At 38.3% G+C, this 24,320-nt stretch overlaps 1 protein-coding gene across 2 annotated transcripts; it reads left to right on the top strand.

The window, feature by feature from the left end:
- Window positions 1-1,076: 1,076 nt before the first annotated feature.
- On the top strand, window positions 1,077-22,986 carry cyld (cylindromatosis (turban tumor syndrome)). 2 transcript variants are annotated; one of them, XM_032560482.1, is made up of 17 exons: window positions 1,077-1,432; window positions 2,822-3,358; window positions 5,389-5,691; window positions 7,299-7,404; window positions 7,951-8,046; window positions 8,491-8,607; window positions 11,140-11,522; window positions 12,840-13,005; window positions 13,099-13,240; window positions 13,365-13,487; window positions 14,486-14,577; window positions 14,859-14,925; window positions 17,776-17,908; window positions 18,015-18,123; window positions 18,257-18,375; window positions 18,647-18,863; window positions 19,975-22,986. In XM_032560482.1, the coding sequence occupies exons 2-17, from the start codon at window positions 2,873-2,875 to the stop codon at window positions 20,157-20,159; spliced, it is 2,844 nt and encodes a 947-aa protein (XP_032416373.1). In that variant the 5' UTR covers window positions 1,077-1,432; window positions 2,822-2,872; the 3' UTR covers window positions 20,160-22,986. The 2 variants fall into 2 exon arrangements, with proteins under 2 accessions (XP_032416373.1, XP_032416374.1); XM_032560483.1 differs by lacking the exon at window positions 8,491-8,607.
- Window positions 22,987-24,320: the final 1,334 nt, after the last annotated feature.

The raw sequence follows: 24,320 nt of genomic DNA, 5'->3' as shown, positions 1-24,320 counted from the left end.
AATATAATCTTTTATATTGGCATAGTTTCATGCATGGCATGGAAACTATGCCATGCTGATTTTTGTAAATTCTTGGGTGAAAAGCAGCTAAATAAAATCACATTCATGCCTTCACAACTATTATTTGGTTCAGATATGATTGCATTCTTATGGAGGCCAGGAGAAGGAGTTGGCCATTTTGTCGGGGTCTGGGACGGGTTACCCTACAGTGGTGTTTGTACCCGGACCTGGGAGTATGGTTTATCTTTCAAGTCAGGTCTTAGACTTCCCCTTCCCTTTTAATATTTCAGGCCCTCAGCAAATGTGGGGCCTATTTCCTCCTGTAACACTCCCTGTGGGGCGCCATATCCACCTTATTCCTGGAAAAATCAGGCTACATATACGGGACATTGGTGGTTCTTGGAGTCTGGGGCTGGGTGTTCAGGTGTGTGCTGGTTCTCTCCTAGTAGCTGCTTGGTGGGCCTGGACTCCCTGTCTTAAATATTTTGTTGTCTCTAACAGGGTGTTACATTGCCCTGATTACCCTGTATGTACCCCCATCCATCTTCTCATCAACTGTAACCAGCTTCCATATGCATCCCCACAGAAAGAGGCTGCCACCACCATATCACACTGGGCATAGTGTGTTCCAGGTGGTTATCCAAGCCATTTTGATACTGCTTTATGCATGTGTCTAATTTGATTTTGAGTGACTCAGAAAATCTGTAACATCTTGTATTCACTGTGCCCTCCTGTTAGGGTGAGAAAATAATGAATTACAGTATGGCAAAAATACTGGGTATGTAGTAATAATAAAATAAATATTAAGTAAACCCAAATGATTGTTTGCAAAGTTTGAGGACCTGCTTTATGACAATGTAGCCAATTTAATTAAGATTTAAAGATTTATATTAATGAATATCACTGAAAAATGCCTTCAGTGTGTAAGTATGTGTGTATGTACTTCAACCTAACTATGTTTTCCTGACATAGTGGGAAAATCCCTTATACTACGATTTCCTTAAGCACACAGAATTAACCAATCACAGGTCAAGTAAAAAGATAGCTGGCCAATGTCTATTAGAGAGCGCAGTGACGTCACGCCATACCAACGGTGAGGTCGTCTCCTGTAAATAATAAATGTAGTCTATGTATGCTGCGTTATAGCGTATTGTTTGAAGTTTTTTTTATATATAGAACCAATATCTAAATGCTTTTAGTTCATTTTAATTGGTGGCAGTCCTCTGCCCGCATCCTTATCACCTCTCACGGCTAACCTTAGCCTGACACTCAGCTGTTTTGAACGTTAGCGTTAGCTAGCTAGCGCTTGTGCTAGCAGAGGTTATAGCAGAAGGGATTTATCATGCTTTCAGAAGCCGCTTTCTAACTGATGGATGTATGAAATGATTTGTCAGTCACCCACAGCCTCCGAGTAACCTGCCTTGTCTCGAAGGTAAGCCGTCTGCCTCGCTTGCATTGGTTATGAATGACAGTTTGGTTCATTTTAGCCATTTCCTTCAAAAAAGGGGGGGCATTGACTGGCTGTTTCTGCCTGGTGATACAATAGTTTATTAGTTGGCAAGGAAAACGTTAAATGACAACCTGTACAAAATTTGTCATGTGGAGCTTTTCTGAGAGACAACATAAACAAATGTCATAGAACAACTGCTTTCCCGTTTCAGGTTGAAAATAGGTTACGCTGGTACAGCGACGTCTTTTATTGCTGTGCAACTCTATCCGTAACAATAATGAGTTAACGATTTGTCCAGATGCTGTGTCAGTTCTTGTAACCAAAAATATGTGAAGTAAACAAGTGTTTTAAATATTTTTTTTTGCCGTCATCCTTTTAACAAATGACGGATGCGGTGCAGGAGATATGCTGAACACTATCATATCTGAGACGTGATCAGGGGAAATCCACCATGCTGTTGTTAGTTCTACCATGCGTGGCAAAAAAAAAAAAAAGTCCACCGTCTGCTTCCCGACTATTTTTAGTATTTTCAAATGTGTATGTTTGAGTAACACGAGGTGCTTCTGAAAACAGAAGTGTCATACAGGGATGAATCGGCTTCATAGACCTCAGGAATTAAATTGAATATCAGATCTATCAAATATACACTCACCAACCACTTTATATAGCACTGGGTTGGAACCCCTCTTGCCTTCAAAGTCATTTTAATTCTTTATAGGCTAGGATGGGCAAGGCATTGCACATTTCTCAGAGATATTGGTAAAACTTGACATATTACTGAGGTGCTGCATCAGCTCCACATGTATGATGTGAAATTCTTCCACCATCTTCTAAAAACTATTTTGGTTTTGCTGTGTTGAGTTTTTGTCACTCTGGAGTACAGTTACCTCAGTGTGATGGTTAAAAACAAAACAGTTTCAAAGGAATTCATGTTGGCTGATTCACTATTTGTATTAACAACCAATTAAGTGGTTGTAATAAAAGGCTTGTGGGTGTAGTATTTTGACCGTGATATAATCAAAAAGCAATATTTATAATAGTAAGGTTTTCTGATTTCTGAAAACTGAAATAACATCTCCACTTTATTTTACATTTTGTAATGAGCTAAATCTTTGAGTCTTTCTGGTATCTGTAAATTCTTTGTTTTGTAAAGCTACGAATAGCAAAATGCTGCACCCATGCGTATGGGGCATTCACTCATCCAGTCTTACCGCTTTTAGTCATAGTGAAGATTAAAGATAACGTCTTTTCTTGTGTGATGTGTTGGATTTTCTCTAGATTTATTTTTAGCTTCTTCCATACATTTTAATTTTATTCTTATGGACTGCTCCTGTATACATTAAGGGGAGGCTATTTTACTATTAATTTCAGACCGCCAGTCAAGCTTGTCTTGGCACTGGGCCCCCAGTCTGCCATGCAGCCATGAGCTCTGCCCTGTGGGAGAAGCCTAGTGGGGGCTTCAGGGAGGACTGGCGCTTCTACATGGTTGTGAAGGAATGCACTGTGGAGAAGCCCACCCAAAAGACCCTGAGGATTCCCCGTGGAAGCCTGGGCCAAGCCTGCCAGGAGCGCAACAGCCTGGGGCGCACGCTGCCCCCATGTAAGGGTAAGAAGAGCCTTCGCATCCTGGACCAGACCAACGTGGTGCTGAGCCTGGATGAACGGGACGTGGTGGAGCTGGATGAGAAGCTGGCTGAGCTGCTGTTCCCTATCACTAACTGTGAGGAGCGATGCAACTTGCTCTGCGACGAAGAGCGGCTCGAACGGGTCAGAGACATCGACTGCGGCTCCAAGGTGCGCGTGCAGCTGCGCTCAGGGGATGAACCTCTGCCCGGAGTGGTCCGCTTCAAAGGCTCACTGCTTCCTGACAGAGCTCTGTCTGGAATCTGGTTTGGAGTGGAGCTCCTGGTAAGAACTAGATAATTTTTTTTTATAATAGATTAAATACTAATAAAGAAAAAAATAATTCAAGTCAGTTTAAATAATACATTTATAAAGAAGGGGAAATAACATGAAAATCAAAAATATTCTGATAACTTAAGGTACATGCAAAACAAATATGAAAATGTCTGCTTGAACCACAGACCAAAGCACTGCACAGATGTTGAACAAAATTAGGTTAAAAGAGAACTACACCTCATCAATAGGAAAGAGGTTGTGGTTTTGTAACTTAGTGTTTTATTTTAGGATTTGTGAAAGTAGGAACCTGACTTATAGAGAAAATAAGCTTATATTTCAAATTTTCTCACTATCATGTTACTTTTGTTTTTTCTTTTTCTTAAAGCCAAAAGTTATACGGTATGTTAACCTTATAAGTTCCTGTCAACAAAGGAATGAATAATAAGGGCTACCATATTGCTTAATTGTGCAATTATTAGTTAATTTTGTTCATCACTACTTACAGGTAATAAATCTTTAAATTATTGTTTGTTAAAAAATATTATACAAGACTAATAAAAAAACCACAATAAAGATTAAGTATTCATAAAATAAACTCTGTATCAATGTGACCTAAACATACATATACTGCTGTATTTGTGAGCATGTTCCTTTTGTGCTGAATGCATAAAATGGATGTAATTTTTTATTGACTAACTTTGCTAATAGTAGTTAACTAAGAAACCAATTGACAAATTATAAAAGTGTCCCTTTATCCTTCCAAAGTCTACTCAACTAGGGTGAGACGTTATTCCCAAACTGATCCGATCTCCAACTTCCATATCTAATTGATCAAACTCTATCAATCGATAGGTTGGCCTCATTTCAGACTTTAGCTCTTTAAAACTCAAAATGTTATATCAACACTGTGTTAGAGGATATTAACTGTGACAAGATAATGTTAAGTTTGTCATCATCTTTTCAGCCTGTGTTATGACATGAACCTACTCTGGTAGAGGCTACTGGTCGTATCAGTGACTCTGACCTGCTGCCGTAATCCCCAAACATTACAAGGCCTAAAAAAAAACCCGATCATTTACGTTTTTGATGCCATTGTAGAAATGTCATCAAACCTAAACATTTACTTTACTTTACTAACCTAAGCCAGACTGCTGAATTGAAGTAGATCAGGGAAATTAATGCATCCAGCCAACATCAGAAGACAACAACAAACTTAGCAACAATCTTGAAAGTGTCTAGATTTAATCTCCAGTAAAATTGTGTTTTCTTTTGTGTTTTGCTTTTTTATTTCAAAAATCAGATTTGACATCTATCAGCTATAGAAAAGGAAAAAAAAAAATTCTGATTAAAAACTTTACAGAACCTCACTCGAAAAAAATCAAACCTATACCTTTAAAGCAAACAAATGAAAAACATTAAAAACATGATGGATGTTTAAAGTTGTTTATACAGAGCGCTGAGCTGCAGAGATTAAACTTGCAGCTATTTTTAGTGAAAATGTCAAATGTCTTTTCATTTTCATACATCACATCTGTGTTTTTGACATCACAAAACAGTTCTTTTTTGGCTTTTTTTAATTTGGATTTTTTTTAAAATTAGTTAACTATTTAAATGTAAAGTATTTTTCCTTTTTGTCCTATTGGTGTTAAAGTCATTTAGTGTTTTGACTGAAATAGATGTAAGCAAACAACTGCATCATGGCAATTGTTTTTTGTATAATCTTGGTAGTAAATCTAAATCCCTGATGTGATGCAATTTGTTCTGGACCATATGTACAGCAGCAAGGTACAATGGGTTGCCTATTGTAGCACAATGTTGTTTTTATTCTAAGTCCTGCTTCAGTGTTTATGAGGGGGCTGAGACAGATAATGCATTCAAGCGCTACCTCCCTAAAATGCCATAAAAGAGTGCATGTAAGAAGACATTTTGGATAAGAATTGTTAAACCATGCAGGGTGAACAATGCATTGATCTCTCTCTTTCAGCTTTGTCTTGTCTCTCTCTGAATTAAGTTTGATATTCTCTCCTTTCATGTCCCAGGAGGAGGGTCGGGGTCAGGGCTTCACGGAGGGCTCCTACCAGGGTCGACAGCTCTTCCGTTGCGAGGAGGAGTGTGGCGTATTTGTGGCGTTGGACAAGCTTGAACTCTGGGAGGATGATGATGACGAAGATTTGGGCCCACTGGAGGAGAATCAGGTTAGACTGGAGGACGACCAGGACTATGCTCCGCTGGAGATCAACTCCAGGGTGGTGCTGAGAGAAGAGCCCGAGAGAGGAACCGTCATTTTTTGTGACCTGCTGCCAGGGAACGAGAGCCTGGGTTACTATGTGGGAGTTGACATGGTAAGTATGGCTCCAGTTAAATAGGATGCTGTACCTGCTGTTTTAAATCCAGACAGAAGTGGGATGGAACATGAAAATGGGATACTTTTAAATACATATGGCTAAAATAGTTGTTTTAAATGTAAACTGTTTGTACAGCGAAGTATATGGTCAGCACCACAAATGCTGATGGGCTGGCCACTGTCACGACAGAAGAAAAGAAGACAGTGGCTGATATTTAGACCTTTGCCGGGGTAGATAAGATCAGCAAACATGGAACTGTGCATTATGCCTAAATGTTTCCACTTTGGTCAATTTTGTCCTAAGGAAGGAGAGGTTGAAATACCTTCCAGATAAGTAATACTTTAGTGCCTTATTTTGCTTGAACATTTAATATTCTAATTGTTGAACTTAATGTGAAGGTTTCTTATTGGTCTTCATGTTAAAACACACTTGGATTCTCCAGAGAAGATATAGAAATGCTCACACCTGCCACTGAATAGGCTTGTCAATAAATGTTATTAGCACGTGGCTGCTACTCAGCAGTGTCGGTAAGCATTAAAGATGGACTTTCTTTGTTTTTTGTTGACTTGGTGTTATATGTGGTATATTGCTGTTAATCTGATGATTTGTATTTTGAGTTCTCTGTCCAGTTTTCTGACATTTTACTGTTATTGCAGATTGACCTGCACTGGGTTTAGGTCGGATTCTGGTTTAAAGATATACCAAAGTTTAAAAAAGTTAAACGTTTCTTTCATACTGCTCCCAAAGTTTAAAATACCTTCAGTGAGATACTAGAGAAGTGCTAGAGAGTGCTAACACTGCTATTGATGAGATTAATGGTGTGTGGTTGAAGTGATGCAGTGGTTAACAAATCAGATGTTGGGGTTTATCTGTTGATTCATAGTGACAGTTTAAATTATGCCACGATGGACTTTAACAGGGGAAATACGTTGACTAATGTATGCATGTAATATATTGACTCGTTTATCTTAGTTTTTGTCTTTCAATGACTCTTCCTTTCATTTAGTATCCATGGCTACTGTGGCGTTGTACTCATAGTGAGATTGAAGCATTTGACTACAGATTGCTAGTAGCAGCCACAGCGGCAGCAGCCCACTCAGTGCATCTGAGCCTCCCACACAAAGGCAAGGCAGTCACGCGGGGAGTGAGGTAAAGACTTGGAGCTGTATGACCCAACAGCGTGGCAAAGGGCCAACTGGGAGCTGAGGAGAGCCCACTGCTCTGCCTCACTGTTCGTCCAGCCTCGCCCTGCCTTCTCTTGCTAGTCGCTCTGGTCTCAACCTTATTCCACATAGTCCTCTGGAGCACAAGCCTAAATTTGAACCTGAGGAGGAGGAATAGCAAGCTTCTGCTTGGAGCTTTCAAAAGAAACGAACTGAGTTGGAAGATCTGCTATTTAGGTAGTCAAGAGGAGTTGCATAGTTTGGAGTGGTAGTATGCAGGATCAAGCTAAAGCACATCCTTTAGGTTGTGCAACAAGACAACTGGTCTCACTAATTATCAGAATCGAGGGAATTTAATATTTGGGCCACCAGCACAAAGGCATCAATTGATAAGGAGCACCTGAGACCTTGTCAACGTGTTCATGTCTCCAACTCTTTTAGGACAATCCTATCGGAGACTGGGATGGCATGATTGAAGGGAAGCTGGTGTGTGATTTTGCCAGTTTGGAGCACACTCGACTTGTTCCCATTGGTGACGTAATGCCAGGTGAGTCACCACATCTGTGTCGACGTTTTTACTCCACGTCTGCGTTGCTGGAACTTTTAGTTTCTGGAAACGTCCCTCCCTCGGACGAGCACTGCGCTCCTTCTGAGCAGTCTGAGTTTGTGTTTGGTTTGCAGCGGGAACAGAGAGCCTTTTGTAGTGATGGCTGTCTTGCTTTTGAAAGTCATGCGAGATACTCTGGCTCTTTGTTCTCCACAGTGGCATATTGATTTGCTTATGCATGTTTCTGCCATCTCTCTTGAGAAAGACACAGATCTATAAATACTGACATTGTAATTTATTACATTTCGCTATTTTCTTTAAAACTCTTGAACTCCACATTTAGACCACATTTAATCTTGAGTATATATAGAATGCTTCCCTGAACTAATTTTGAGTTAAACATTTTAAATATTTGATTGCATAACCAATAAAAGGATAGATTTTTTTTTAGCTTTCTTTGGATTTTAACATAGAAAAAAGATGGAAATTCCTAGTTTCACTTACTTTGTAGTGTTGTGCCTCTAATTTGAATTTCTTTCTGTGCAGAATATTCCATGCAGGACCAAAGGCTGCCAAAGCACAGTTTTGCCCCCAGAGGCAGCGACAAATCGTCCTCTGGCCAAAGCAAACCAAAGAGCAAAGGTACAGCACTGATGTTATGATGCTAAGCTACCTAACATTTCCACAGCTTAACCAGTGATTCTAATTCTTAAAAAGGCCTCTCACCCCAGAATATTATGCTTTTTATTGTACAAGTGAACAGCCGCCTGCTTTTCTCATGTTTTAGAGGGTTTCACAGACTTCTGTGTAGTTACAAACCACACTTAACAATAACTTTTTACCATTTTAGATAACATCTGATGGGCAGTCTTGATAAAATAAGGATATGAGGTGTGAGTTGATGTGAATACTGCTCTTCTTTGCTGTGATTTCCTTTAGTTTGTAGTTGTTTAATGAATCTTTTTATGTTGGATTTTATTTCCCATTGCTGTTGACACAACTTCAGATTCATACTAATCAGCTGTGCACGTGCACATTAAATCCTTCTCTTGTTTTTCCCTCCTCATGTATTTGCGTTACTTGCAGGATTAGCTCATCAGTGTGGCGGTAGAAGCAAGTCTGACTTTTACTATACTTTAAATGGGAGCTCTCTTGATTCCCCAGCCCAGCCCAAATCCAAAAGCACATGGTACATTGATGAAGGTAAAACTCGTGAGATGTTGATCGTCTCATTGGTAAGCTCCTGTTCACCACAAGCTGCGTACTGATTGGTCCAATAAATGGGTTCTGCCCGACTGCTGAGCTACCTCCACTCTATAATGACACATTCAATCTGGTACAGTTGGCTTTTCTAATAAAGGTTTCCTTGAATATGACCTCAACCCTGTTAGTATAGGATGCCACATCATAACAATTTTGACATGGTTTGATATGAATAAAAAATTTAACATTAATTCAAACCCATCCAGCAGACTCAAGTTTGCTCTCTTTACTACTGTAATTAATATAAGATATACAGTTCCTTGCAAAAATCTTTGTAGCCCCTGAATTTTTTTTTAATTTGTCACATAGGCCAAGACAGTGTTGTGGAATATAAGCCAAAAATCCCTTTTCAAAGCAAAAATACCATAATTACACATTTTATCACAAGTACCTATTGTATTTTCAGTAGGTTACATAAAAGATTGATTAATTATACACGTGCAAAATAAGCAACCATTATTGTATATAACATAAAAATGTATATTCCTAAAATGTTGGGTTTTTTTACATTATTTTTGTAAAATGCTATATGTAAAATATTTTTGATATGACTGCTTCCATGTTAGTGTCTAAATTGCTTGTGGAGTGGCACATTTATAGAAACAGTCATGTATTTGTATTGGAGATCGATGACATGAAGCAATTTCAGACAACAGAAACAGAATGAATGTGTCCTAAAATTCTCTGATGAAGCAAAAAATACAAATATTAGCTCATAATTTTTCTTTCTTTAACCATTTAAAAGTAATTGAAGGATTGGAATTTTTCTGCATCAGTTTATATTTATTTAGCATTTAATAGAATAAAATGACTCCCTCATTTTTGCGCAAAAATGACTGATGTTTTATTGCAGCAGTATTACTGTAAACTCAACGGACTTGAAGTAAATGTGTCCAACTAATTATGTTGACAGTGAAGAAATCTAGATAGTAGGTTGATGCAGGAGCTTGCTATGCAGACTTTTCCACTCGTCTTGTCCTTCATCATTTCAGTGTTATTTTGTTTCATATTGGGTTGATGGGTGTTGCTAAAAACTTTTAATAATGCTAAGCATTGCAACAGACTCTCATATGCCTTATTCTTATTATGACTACAGTTGCTGATAAGAGATTCAGTGTGTTTTTGTGGCTGTTTGCATGCCTGAGTATTTATAAAAGCTTTTGTCACTGAGATCATAATTGATTCATTTTTTTCAACAACACATCTCACTGTTTTATTTATTTTTTTATTGTTTCAGTGGTGTCATCACACAATCTGGATCCTTTTGTTGTTGTGTTTGAGCTGGCCGGTTCATGTTGTTACCAGTATCTTCCAGTTGTAAATAAGCTTTTCATTTTAACACCCACTGAGATTTGATGTTTTTTTTTACATGAGACAATTTATTTTTCTTGATAGAGGAGAAAAAAATGCATGTGTTATAAAATGTGAAATGAACCCTAAAACTCTGACTGGTGAACAGATACAGTAGAAATAAATGGCCGTAGTGTTTCCATTTGGCATAACAGCAGTAAAAATCGAAGGCAGTGTAAAAATGTTTTAGCTCTACGCTGTAATATCTCTCTATACTTTGCAGAAATGAGAAGGTCATTCGTAAATGCTGAAATTCTGTTTTTACAACTGCTTACTCATCCTGTAAAATGCTCATGTGCTCATTTACATCTTGCAAAGGATTGCTTTTGGGGCAGTATTGTCTCATGGTTTGGATGCTTGTAGTTTGTATCATGAATTAAGTGGAAGAATCTACTGACTTGCATTTTTTCTTACTGACGGAATATTTCTCTCTTAATCAACCCAAACAAGATGGATGAGGTGTGTCATTACTCCCCAATGAGCCAACTCCTTAAAAATTTTCAAGAGCTTATGGTAAATCACAAAAATATATTTTAAATTTGTTATATTACTTTAAGACCAGTGTGATACAGGGACATTACTGGGTATCAGAACAAATCTGCAGCCACATTTGAAAAGAAGTTATGTATAAATTTATGACCATGCTTTTTCTGTTTGTTACTATCAAATAAACAAAATGTCCATTGTAAACCAATTTAATAGCAGAATCCATGGCAATGCAGTAGACTGTGTAGATTATAAAAATTTGAATATTAGAGACAAAACATCACTAAAGTGGAAACAAAAAATCCTGTGGGAAACTAAAAGATCAGCTCAAAGCAGGTGAAACTGAAAAAAATATCAAATGCAAAAGGTTGAAATAAGTAGCAACTTTCACGGGCGCACCATACTATGTTAAATGATCTTCAAACTGGGTGAAAGATACCGGCTTGTTTTCCTCATGTGTTGAGATAGCTGTTGTTGAGATAGCTGCAATTGAGTATTAGTGAAAAAGGTTCTGAAACCATCCTGTCATCAAGGCATTGGTTTTCACTTTCCTCCATACAACATCTCTAAGATGGTAAGATCGACGTCGCATCTACACCAAATGGTAAATTTTGCTCTCTGGGTTTTTCTCGGCAGTTGGAGAGGACCCCGCCAAGTCGCTCACCGACACCCCTCCAGAATTCAGTCAGTCCTCTCCCCCCACCAGAGCACCGCCCTCTTCTTCGCTGTCAAGTGACAACAAGTTCCACTCACTACCCTTCAGCCTGAACCGCAAGACCCCCGAGAACATAAGCCAGGGGCCCATCTCTCTCTCCGTCGGGTCTGTAATGGGCGAGCAGCCTGAGCCCCCATCACCTGCTGCCCCTCCATCTCCACGGCCTCCGACGCCCCCACGAGGACAGCCAGGTCTTGAGGTGGGGTCTCTGGTGGAGGTGAAGGAGAACCCCCCTCTGTGTGGCGTAATACGCTGGGTGGGCCTGCCGCCTGGTCTGCTGGAGCCTTTGGCTGGACTGGAGTTGGTGAGACGCAACCTTTTGTTTATAATTTGACAACCAGTAACAAGTAAGCAGCTCCACCACAGCTCCACGTATCTGATATGTATCTTTTAGGGAATACCAGGGATCACATAAAATCCTTGAAAATGCTTGAATTTTAGTTGGGTGTTTTGAAGTTTTGGAAAGTGCTTGATTCTGTATAAAGTCCTTGAAAGTGCTTGATATTCAAACTGCAAAGTATTGTAATAAAGTGCAATCTAACATTTAATTTATAACCTAAATTTGGAAAACATTTACAATTGAAGCCAGATATTTTCAAACTTTCAAACAAATTTTTTCTTGATGTCTGAAGTTAAATCAGACTAAACTTTTCTTATTTTGGGTTAGTTAGAATTACCAAAATGATTTCTATTTACTAAATGTCAGAAAACTTAGTGAGGACATTTTCTTAGGTATAGTTTTGTAATTTGTTCTGTACGTTGTGTTTAAGCATTTAGTTTGAGTAGAAAGGTCTTTAACCTTACGTGATTTATTTTGGCTATTTCAATGTAATGAATATTTATTATTCCTAATTTCTCAGTAACTTATTGTCCTGGTTAACTGACATAAAGGTTGGTTATAGTTTAAACAACTTTATTGAAAATGAAATTTTTTTTGTTAAATTAGTGTTTTGTTTTCGGACCAGTCAGTGCATAAGGCGTGTGTGTGTGTGTAAAGTTGTAGAATACTATCACAAAACAGTGACAACAGTAATAAATGATGTCATATAATTGTGAATTGAAATGCTCTTGAATTGTTTTTATCTCCCAAGTGTGGTGCTGGAAAAGCTTGAAAACTTACCTAAAAATGCTTGTAAATGCATAGATAAATACTGTTTGAAAAGTGCATGAATCCTGGAAGATATGACAACTGGCATGTAAAAGGTAAAAATTTACCTTTCTGTAAAAGGTAAAAATGGAGAAGCAAAATAGGACAATCTGTGGTTTCATAGGGGGTTTTGTCTCAGTCGTTTTCATCTAGCTGATCTCATTGACTTCCTGGTTTTTCTTGTGGTTGCTTGGCAACTTTATGATGATGGGCAGACTTGAGGAAGTCACCACACCCAACAAAAAAGCGAACAAGCAAATTTCACAAAAGGCTTCACCTTTTAAGTCATCGTAGTACTCCAGCAACATTTTTCCTCTCATTGTATTGGGGCAAATGTGAACTTCCTTTAGAAAGCATTAGCATTAGGTGGAAGTTGCTTAACATCTGTTAGAGAAAACCGGTGTTTTCTACAGCCCACGCTTAAAGTAATCCCTTCCACTGATGACATTTATCGATTTGAACCTTCTCTCTCAGGAAGAAGAGTGTCCTGGATGCACCGATGGCACCTTCAAGGGGACTCGCTACTTCACCTGCCCACCCAAAAAAGCTTTGTTTGTGAAGCTGAAATGTTGCCGGCCTGACTCCCGCTTCCCATCCTTGCATCATTCCTCCAACCCCATAGAGCGGTGCAACTCTATCGGTTAGCCAGTCAGAGGATAGACTCAATATGATCAAATGTGTCGTAGCTTTTGTCTTCTAAAACCTTCACGGCTACTTCTTGTGACTTTTGCAGCATTTGGGGGCTATTTGAGTGAGGTAGTGCACGAGAACACCCCCCCACGAACTGAGAATGATGGTCTGGATGTCATGGTGGGAAAAAAGAAAGGCATTCAAGGCCACTACAATTCCTGCTACCTGGATTCAACCCTCTTCTGGTCAGTGGTCCTTCACCATTACAGTAAACTTTATTTTTAATGGTCATATTTGTTAAATATGCAGATGCCCATCAGCCAGTAATGTTGATTTATAGTGTAAATATTTCTGCGCTTTGCTGTGCAGTCTCTTCTCCTTCAGCTCTGTACTGGACACGGTTCTGTTGAGGCCACGATCAAAGACTGATGTGGAGTATTACAGAGAGACTCAGGAGCTGCTACGCACAGAGATAGTCAATCCACTGCGCATGTAAGTGTTTGTACTCCAGGTGTATAACAGTACCTGCCTGTCATAATTGTAGACACAGAAGACTTTCTATTTTTAGGTTGCATTTACATAAGAAAGATGAAATACTTTCAAATATTGTGCCTTGCAAAAGTAATTGTGCTTCTTTAACTCTTTCATATTTTGGCACTTTACAACCATAAGCTGTAGAGTATTTTACCTATAAGACCAATTCAAAATAGGGTATGACTGTGTCACAGGAAAGAATGTTGCATTATTTTATATCCTTTTTTTTAACATATAGTAAGGATATGAGGTGTGTGGAGTGGAGTGTGCATGTGTGTTCAGATCCCTTTTCACTGATCCACTTAAATAAAATCCCGTGCAGACAATTATCTTCAAAATATAACTTTATTGGTGGTCAATATGTGTTTAATTTCATTTTATTATAAATCCAGCTCTGTTCTGCAAAAGCCTCAGTGGTTTGAGAGACTGTAGGTAAACAAACAGCATCATAAAGACCAAAGAACATGCTTAAAACATGTTTAAAATGCTAAATGTGTCAGATAACTAAATGTGCATTGTCTGGATGCTCTCCATCCAGACTGATTAAACGTGATCTATTTTGCAAAAGACGTGCAAAATGTTCATTCTCTAGATGTAAAAATGTGGTTAAAATCTTTCCCCAAAAGATTTGAAAATGTGAATACAGCTAGCAATGGTTCTAATAAGTTTTAAGTAAGTGACACAGCATATAAATGCTCTTACCATTTTAAGATTTTATTTGTAAAAAAACTGTTCTAGACTGTATACAAGCTTATGTCTGCTTCCACCACCAGGTAAGTTTAAGGTTTTAGCAGGTGTGTACATTTTTTAGATTTCTAGGGGAATGAATACTTTTGCAAGGCATTGTCACAACCCAATTGAAAGAACAGAGTAATTTTTCTTTTCACCATGTTATCAAACCTGAAATGCCCTTGTGATTGAACTTTGACCTTAGCACTGTCGCTGTCGTTCTCCAGACACGGGTACGTTTGTGCTACAAAAGTGATGAAGCTCAGAAGGATCCTCGAAAAAGTAGAAGCTGCCTCGGGATTCACTTCTGAAGAAAAAGGTTGAGTTTTCCCCTGAGATACACTGAATGTAAAAATGTAGAAGAAAAAAAAAAAATATATATATATATCAAATTTTGTTGACCGTCTAAATTTTTGCGTTTTTACGTTTAGACTGAGATTTTTTTATGCTGAAAGTTTTGGGGATTTATCCAATTTAATAAATGTATTCAAAACATTACTAACTCTTGAAGCAAACATTTTCTGTGTCAACAGTAGATGGCAGCATTGGCACATAACTATAATAATACCAAACCTCAGTGAAGCACTTTTTGCTCTCCAGATCCCGAGGAGTTCCTTAATATCCTTTTCCATCACATATTGAGGGTGGATCCACTGCTGAAACTGAGGTAAGGGGAAAAATGTAAAGTCCTTAGACGTTACATGTATTACTAGATTATTAATGACAACAATATTGTTATTACAGAAAGAGCCAGTTACTTGTAAAATCATAGCCATATAGAGACTTTCTTAATGTGTATTTAATCTGAGAAGTTGGTCTTCAGATATTATTCCTCGTGTAATATATTTCTGTTATTGGCGGCGAAGAGTTTTTCCCATTTCTAGAATTTAATAGTATAGCTATATATATTTTCTATTTCAGTAGCCAGTTTATACTTTTATATCCTAATTAATTAAATGGAACAGGAAGAGCTTGGGAATTGAAGAGCAAGTTGCTCAAGTTATATAAACATGGAACAGTGGGAAGAAATAAAGCCATTTTGCAACATTTAGGGTAATTGTGACTGTTGGAAAAGGTTCCTTCTTGTTTTAAAAATGATAATCTGCTAATTATATTCTAACATTGAGAGTGACAAGTTGATGTTTTAGGAATTACTAATTTGCATTTTACAGGTTCAATAAGTCAAATATTGAAAGGTAAATTTATTTCATAACCTGTATTATATATTCATGACACATTGGGGGATTTATTTCAGTCGTTTCAAAATTCTGTTTCTTTACATGTAATGCCCCAGAGATTCATGCGGCTACATCAGCAGACGTTAAGTATAGTGACATTAGCATCCTCAACCAGATGTTAAGCTACTTAGTTAAAGCTATAGAGGCTGACTGTTCAAAGTGCTACAGCTAAGCATGTAATAATGGAATATTGAGTGAAAGAAAATTAATACATACTCAACAAGGCTCGCCACCAATTTAAGACTATGAATGAGGCCAGCATAAAAGAAAATATGTTTTTTAATACAAAAATATCAGCATGCTGTAATAAAATAGTACGTCCATGTATTGTACAATATGTACATTCAGTATGTGGTTGGGGCTCCTTTTACATTAATTACTGTGATGAGCCTGTGGCACTGGTGAGGTTTTAAATTTCCATAGATTCTTTAAGGATTAGTTGAGACAAGTTTTCAGGCCAATCTAGTACAGTGTTACTGTCAGGTCTAAATACATATTAGAGACAATTTAAACAAATACAGGAAAGACAAGAGAGTTAGATTCTGTTATACTCGCGAGGAGAGCAGACAGAGATGTGCTTTTAGTCACAAATCTCCAACCACTCTGCAACACATCTGTCTGTTCCTCTCTTTTATTGATCTTTAGGAAACCCTGCCACACGGGGCGCTGCAACTCTAAAAGGGTGGAGTCAAAACATGGTTGCAGCGCTAAATAACATTCACTAATCTAGACACATGTTATCTATACTCTAAATCTTTCTTTCTCCAGACACGTTGCATAGCTTCAAAGCAACGGCTTTGTATCACAAAGAAGCACAGAGCAGAGTTTATTGTCAGGCATGTAAAACTCTGCTGGGAGCAATTAACACCTCTGTCTTGTAGGAAGTCCTGCAAGGCAACAGCTGCTAAGAGTAGCTGTCACCTCTATTTCCCAGGGAAGTCTCAGGATAGAATCAAAGTTATTTAACACACAGAAACATTATCTAAAATGTAACTACAAAGCTACATGCTACAACAAATATTTGATAATTACTAATACAATTTTCCTAACAGTTACCATCTTCATTACACCAGGTATTGATACTTATGGCAGTGTGAGCAGGTTCCAAAAATATCAAATCAGCATCTCCATAAAGCTTGTCAGGAGAGGGAAACATAAAGTCCTCTACAATTTCCTGGTTTACTACTATGCTGGCTTTGGAAAGATGACCTGACTTGGCTCCCCAAATTATTGCTGGCTGTGGAAACTTAACACCGGACTTCAAGCATTTTGGAATCTGTGCCTCTCCACTCTTTCTGTAGAACCAGGGACATTTATATCCAAATAAAACACAAACATGACTGTAATATGAAAACAGAACGTAGCCCAGGTGAGAGGCTTATGATATATATTTTTTGTCTCAGAAGTGGTTTAACATATGGAATGTGTTATGTCCTGGAAATAGCTGCATTTCCATTGACCATATAATTGTGCAAACTGGAGTTAAGAAAATAAATTTGCTTAATGAAAGCACTCCAGTTTTGAGACAACTCACATCTTTCAATGAAAGCTTTTTGTGTTAGGAGGAGGTGGTTTAGTGAAGCTGGTGTATTCCACATAACTGCAATGGAAACACTTTTTGTTCTCATCACATGATCCACATGATCAACAACCAGATGTTATTACTGGCAGAAAAGACGAAGAAGACGACGGAAGTGGGAGGATTTCTGTGGCGGTTTTTTTAATGACTTGTCGTACAAACAAACGTATTTATGAGTGATTTTAATTGCGTTTCATATTTAATGAAAACACCAAAATTTTGAAAAAAAAAATTCGACATTGACAGAATTTCGACAGAGTTTTCTGAACATTTGTAATGGAAATGCAGCTACTGTCTCCAATTGCAGGCCACACCGTGTGAATCTCAATTGAATTACTACCAACAAATTAACCTTTCAATGATATGTAGTTAATTTCGATGCACCTGTAAACCTTTGTGAACGATTACTGATATCTGTAACCTTAGAGATAAGAAAGCAAAAAAAGATGTAACTTCTGATAGCATTTTTTTTTAATCGCCCCGCAAGGGGTCTTTTTGTGGGCTCTAGTGTCCCTTTTTTCAAAGTAGGCTGACAGGAAAGGAGGAAGGAGAGGGGGGAAGACATGCGGTAAACGTCGTCGGGTCCGGGAGTCGAACCCGCGACAGCCGCGTCGAGGCTATGTTTGCCTGAATGTGGGTCGCGCTAACCCCTCCGCCACCACGGCACGCCCCTCTGATAGCATTTTGATTCATCTTCCAGGTCTGCAGGTCAGAAAGTCCAAGACTGTTATTTTTACCAAATCTTTATGGAAAAGAAGGACAAGGTTGGAGTTCCAACCAGCCAGCAGCTGCTGGAGTGGTCCTTCATAACCAGTGACTTGAAATTTGCAGAGGTAAGTAGAACTTTGCTTTTAGGATTATTTATATTTTCTGCACTGTGTAAAATTTCAACTCTGATTGGTTATAATCGTCATAATTTTTTCTTTCCCCCTTTTCTAGGCTCCCTCTTGCCTTATCATCCAGATGCCGCGCTTTGGCAAGGACTTCAAAATGTTCAACAAGATTTTTCCCTCCTTAGAGTTAGACATCACAGACCTTCTTGAAGACAGTGAGTTGTATTTATTTATTAGTCTATAGAGGTGATTCACAACTCTGTGGCATTTGATATTTAAAGAAGCATTTTTTTTACTTAAAGAAGGGTGTGTTTGACGATGAAGGCTTGTGTTTTGTTGTTCATTCAGCTCCTAGGGAGTGCCGCATCTGTGCAGGCCTGGCTCTCTACGAATGCAGAGACTGTTATGAGGACGGGGATATCACTGCTGGCAAGATTAAGCAGTTCTGTGAAAAGTGCAATACACAGGTAAGTAACAGAGAATAGTGTTGCGACATCACTTTGAATCATCCTTGTCCAGTTGGTGGCGCCAAATCCAAAGAAACCACGTTCTCTTGAACAGAGATTATATCCGCAAAGAGGACATGTTTCCACATTAGACTGCAACAGCTTTTACTTATTATAATATTCTAGTAGTGTATTCCTTTATGTTTTTATTCTAAATTGTTTCTTAAAAAACAAATTTGGCATCTTTTATTTCTCCACAATGATGACGGTGCCTCTGCTGTTACTGATTTAGGTTCATCTCCACCCGAAAAGGAAAGCCCATCGACACAACAAACTGTCCGTCCCAAAGGAGCTCCAGGAAGGCCAGGGACGTCAGGGCGGCTTTCCCCGCCAGCGGATGGAGCTGTTCGCTGTGCTGTGCATCGAAACCAGTCACTATGTGGCCTTCGTCAAGTACGGCAACGCCGATTCTGCCTGGCTCTTCTTCGACAGCATGGCGGACCGTGATGGTGGGTGTGACCGCTGCACAACGCTTTGTTCTGAAGTAAAGTAACTAAACTCAGGTCTAAACAATTTAAGTATTGTTCACATGTTGGATATCTTCTGAGGCAACATGTAATATCATCATCTAAAAAAATTTATAAATTTTTTTTTAATAAGCTACAATGGTAATATTGGGGAAACAAGTTGCACAATAATCAGAACAAAATAGTTGCATATCACACAGAAGTTTAGATTGCTTTTTTTTTGTTTTATCCTTGCAAGCCTTTACAACTCAATGCTCATTCTGATTCCTACTTAGTATTTTTACATATTTCAGTATTTTCCTATTGTTTTGCTTGTTTTTAGAATATCATTGAATCTATTCCCTAAATTAACTCCTCTAATTTGGAAGAGGAATTATCATATCGTTTATCATTTATCGTGATAATTTTTTGCGAAAAAGATTTTGATTTGTGTTTGTCACAACAAATTCGAATTAATGTTGTTACACCCTCCAAAAGAATGTCATTTGGGATTGTAAGTTTTAGTATTTTTCTTTTTTTATTATTTTCTCCGCTGTTTTTTTCAATTAGAGCATCAGTACATTTGAAAATATGATTAAATTCAGTTACTGTGTGCAGCTTAGTGATACAAATCACTTTTCTTTATGTGACTGGCGTCCTAAAGAAGTGCGTTACCAGTGGATAGGTTTCTAAAGAGCAGTATTTGTGCCTGTGGGGCTATGATTGCTGTGCCATGCAGTCACAGTCATACGGTTACCTAAAAAAGTAAGAAATATTTCTGATTGCCACTTTTATCGTTATCACTGTAGCAGTACAAAATATTGTGTTTTAATTCCATATCACCCACCCTACATTTACAAAGACACAGTGCTGTTTCACATTTTTACTGCACAATTATTTTAACATTATCCTCATCATTAAAACCTCCAATAGTTTTGATGTTTTTAAACCTACTGCGTCCTGAAAGTTTAATGTAAATAATTTAAGAAAAGATTCATTATCTTAACAAGTTTTGCTTTTTAAATGCATAGCTTTATAAGTAGTTGTATACATGTTACTGATCAGTTCTCGAAGCGTCTAAATTTAACAGTGACTGTTAAATCTTGTGTTGCAGGAGGCCAGAATGGTTTCAACATACCGCAGGTGTCTCCCTGTCCTGAAGTGGAAGCCTATCTGAAAATGACCCCAGAGGAGCTGCACACCTTAGACCCCAAGAGCATCCAGGGTCAGGCGCGACGTCTGCTCTGTGACGCCTACATGTGCATGTATCAGAGTCCAACCATGAGCCTTTACAAGTAGATTCCTCTCCCTAAAACCTCCGCCTTTCATCCTCTGCCGCTCCATCTCCACTCCTTCAGGCCTGGCGGTTCAATGAAAGACCAGAACTTTTATGGCCGAACTAATAGAAGAGAAGCTGTTTGCCAGCAGGAGGCGCTATCTGGCGTAATCCTCTCCCTCAAAGCCGGCTCATTTCTGGAAGTTAGGGAGATGGACGAAAGAAGGGAGAAGCCTATTTGCACTGTGCGTTATTTTAAAGTATTGTGTTCCTTATGTAGTCCTATGTAGCTTTCATGTGTCTCACAGCTGAGCATCGGCAGTGGTTAATGAAGCGAAAGTAGGCATTATGAGGATTCACTCCCTGTTGAGGGAGGATGGAGACGACGGACTGTGGGGCGCGTTGCGTCGCAGTGGCTGACTAAACATGTGCAACAAAAACAAATCGAGCCTGTGGGAGGACCTTGCTCACCTCATTTACCTTAAGAAAAGAGGAGTCCTGCTATTCTTAATCACTGTAATACATGGGAGCTTTCCATATCGCACATTAAGGAAGCAACACAGTGTGGAAAACCTCACCCAGCCTCTACGTGCTGTTCTAAAAACCTTGTGCAAAATCTCTTAGTAGCATAGATTTCTCCGGGTAGTAACAGTATAAATGTCAACTCGGTGTGCAGTCGCATTATGACCATGCTCTTTGTGAACTGGTTTACATATCTCCATATCATCTGTAGAAATGTCCTTCAGTGTATGATTTGCAGAATAAGACAGAGCCTTTGTAAAAGTATCGCGCTTTGCCACAAACTTCAGCACCTTTCCGCCATTTCCAAGTGGAACTATCAGGAAACGTTTACGTTTTTTTTTTCCATGCACTCTCCCGTTTGAAAACCTGAGTGCTAATTTGTTGGTAGGGAGACATCAGCGTTTTGTTACGGAATACAAATTTGCTCCTCTGCTGTTGCTCTAAAGAATGGCCTGCATTGGTAATGCAGAGTAGGTGGTAGATAAATGCATGAAAGGAGACTTGTACAATGGCTTCTATTGTAAAGCTGCTTGGTGGACCACTCTGTGCATTCATAGGGTCAATGAGGTGAAAAACTGGAGAAGTCTGGCTGTTTTTCCTCTAAGTCGAGAGTGCGTGGTGTGAAGAAATGTAGTGTCTCGCTCTTTGTGTTAACAAGGAAGTCTGAATTATGTTTTATGTTTACAAAGCCTTTCTCCCCCTCTCCTGCCTGTCCTGGCAGGGCTGATTTCCAGCAGAAGCAAAGTATTGACTCTTGCTGCCTTTAATGAAAGTGTGACGTGTGATACTTCCAGCCTGGCCCTAGATAACAGAACAGATCTGATCAAATATTATTTATTTAACTCTAATCCTAACAAAATCAGAAATAATTAAACAGGGTTGATGATGTTGGGTACTCTTTGGCCTCTTTCACTGTATATTTAAGTGAGTGTTTGTACTTTATGTTGTCTGATAGCAACTACTGATTGTTAACAGGGACTCAGTTATCAGTTAACAAAGGATGAGAAATGAAGAGGCACAATGGGTGTAACCTTTGAACACCATATATCTGTGTATTTAAATAAGACATTTTATTAAAGAAATAAAACTGACAAATATTGCTTTGATTATGTTCCACTTTCAGGAAACTGAATTTAGATCCTATGTGGTCAACTGTTTTGTACCACACACAGAAATCAGCGAACTACAGATATCTGCATTGGATAAAAACATCTGAAATCAGATTTTACATACACTGAATAAAGCCTTTGTTCTTCACTATGAAGACAATAAATGAGGTCAGTTTGGGTTACAATAAGTATTTCTATTTGCTAAACGGCAAAAATAATAAGTCGGTTTTTGTAAGCTTAAATTTGGCTTTTTTGTTGCTTGTGGACTAATGGCTTATTCATGACTGCATGGCATTTCAGTCTATTTAAGGAAAGTAACTTGTTTCACTTTGGATAACAACACTCTGCCCAACTTCAGCCAGTTAATTTCACAGTCTTTTGCTTTTAGGTTGATGCACATATTTCACCCCAACACCGTCATCTCTTGGACACAGAACTCGTCTCTCCCCTGAAAAATATGGTCACTAGTTACTGTGTTCCTTATTGCGTATTATTATTTGAACCCATAAAAGTCACACCGTCTGGCATCTGGAAATTGTACCCAAGGAAGCACCAGACATGTGGAGGTCTACAATTATCTTCCAGGACTCTTGGCTGATGTCATACACGTCTTGGCAGATGTGTGTTTGAGTGTGTTGCCTTAAAATACATCCACAGGTGTGCCTTGCAAACCCATGACATCATCATCGGAGCTTCCCTAAATAGCTTAAAGGCATAGACACTTTAGTTTATGTCATCTTCTGAGTTTGAAGAAAGTAATAAAAAATAATGCCATTATTTTTGGCCTTTACCATATAGAAATAATTTAGGTAATCCTTGCTGATCTAATAATGGAAACGTTTAGGAAACTTTACTGTCATGCTTTTTATTCTGTATGTGAATATTTGGCTTCAGCTATATGTGTTTGGATATTTTTCTTAACCTAATCATGTCTTAATCATGGATTTAAGAGTATAAAGTCAAAAGGAGGTTGAAAAATAACCAATCTGATTGGCTCTGTGGTCTTGTCCGCTGTCGCAGGGATCCTGACAGAACACACTTCCTGCACTGCTGGAACTCGTTGCTGATTATCCGCTGGCAGAAAGCTCTGAGTAGAGGTTGGGGTTTTTAATGTTTTTTTATGTTACATCTGTACAGTGTGACATATGTAACGGGTGGAAGCTTAATGTCAGTGATGTTCCTGTAAATGTTAACTAAATAAAGCCCATTTTGACGGGTATGCTGGATGTTGTAAATACATTTAGGACTTCTTTAGTGTGGTGACAATTCACCTTCGAAGAAAGGAAACTTTTGCCTTCAAGTTTAGCTACTTGTGGCTTTTATTGCAGTAAGCTTTATTTAATCGATAAATTATGAATCATCTGGCCAATAAGTTAAATGCTGCATATGTTAAAATGTATATTTATAGTAGCAGACTGTCTGGTGTTGAACAGAAAAAGTGATAAAACTCCTTTTTTTATTTACTTGGTAAAGGATCCCAAACTAAATGAAAGTGGATTTCACTTTACCAACAAATAAAAATATGAACGTTAGTTAAGATTTTGTATTTACTCCCCAGCCCCCCTGTTATTATAATGACTATTTAAAATCCAATGAAAAAGTCATCTGTGAGCAAATGTGTGTAAATTCAGCTGCTCTGTGAAGGCCTCGCAGGTTTGTCAGAGAACATTTGTGGTCAAACAGTCATGAACTCAGCAGGAGATTTACTGAAAGTTTTAAAACAAATTTAATGCACTTAAAATTTAACTTTTTGGCCTACATGCAAAACAGGATGTGTTGTGGAACACAAACACCTCACATCACCCCGAACATATTATTCACACTTTAAAACAAGATGGTGGCAGCAACATTTTCCAGCAGAGGCAGGAAAGTTTAAAACTGGTATGGAAAGTCAGAAAAAGTTAATTGATGAGCAATCCTGAAAAAAAAAAATATATATATATATATATATTTGAGGCTGAGACTGAATAGTGGTCCATCTTTACCTTCCAAAAACAACAGTGATATTTAAAGTGATAATTTGGAAAAAAATAAAATTTCAGTCGAAGTCCAGACCTAAATCTATTTGAGAATCTGTCCCGTTTCCAAATAATCTCTATACAGCTTCAGCTGTTTTCAAAGAAAAACTGACAAAGTATCTGTCAACAAGTATTGTTTTAACTGTACTTCCTCTTTTCCATTAGGCATTATTTTGTCTTAATCTTTCATATGTAGTTCTGAATTAATACTTCTTCAGGGTAATATTAGCCATTATTTAGAATATGTGTGTGAATGCTTCTAAACTTCTTGTACATCTTTATTTCTCTCTATAGAGATCAGATTACTATGATGGAGCCTACTTGAGGTCTTTGGATGAAGATCATCCACTGAGCTGTAAACACAATAACAATATGATCACAATCTGTTTTTCTAACTGGAGGATAACAAAGATTAGATGTCTGTTTTGCCCACTTGGCGGGCTTCAGTCGACTATCTGCCCTGTATGTTCAGATTAAATCTTCATCCAGTGACCCAATTCCCCAGACGGTCTCTGACAAAATGATACCCAGGGAT

Source organism: Xiphophorus hellerii, chromosome 4, assembly GCF_003331165.1.
Source record: "Xiphophorus hellerii strain 12219 chromosome 4, Xiphophorus_hellerii-4.1, whole genome shotgun sequence".
Lineage (NCBI taxonomy): Eukaryota > Metazoa > Chordata > Actinopteri > Cyprinodontiformes > Poeciliidae > Xiphophorus > Xiphophorus hellerii.
The sequence above is the reverse complement of the archived record's forward strand: the minus strand, read 5'-3'. Positions and strand labels throughout refer to the sequence as shown.

Bases quoted from the DNA above. Each gene is read 5' to 3' on its own strand.
- cyld (XM_032560482.1), top strand. From the start codon at position 2,873: ATGAGCTCTGCCCTGTGGGAGAAGCCTAGTGGGGGCTTCAGGGAGGAC. The intron at 8,608-11,139 runs GTAAAACTCGTG...TTTTCTCGGCAG, and splicing joins CACATGGTACATTGATGAAG to TTGGAGAGGACCCCGCCAAG. The intron at 18,376-18,646 runs GTAAGTAACAGA...TTACTGATTTAG, and splicing joins GTGAAAAGTGCAATACACAG to GTTCATCTCCACCCGAAAAG.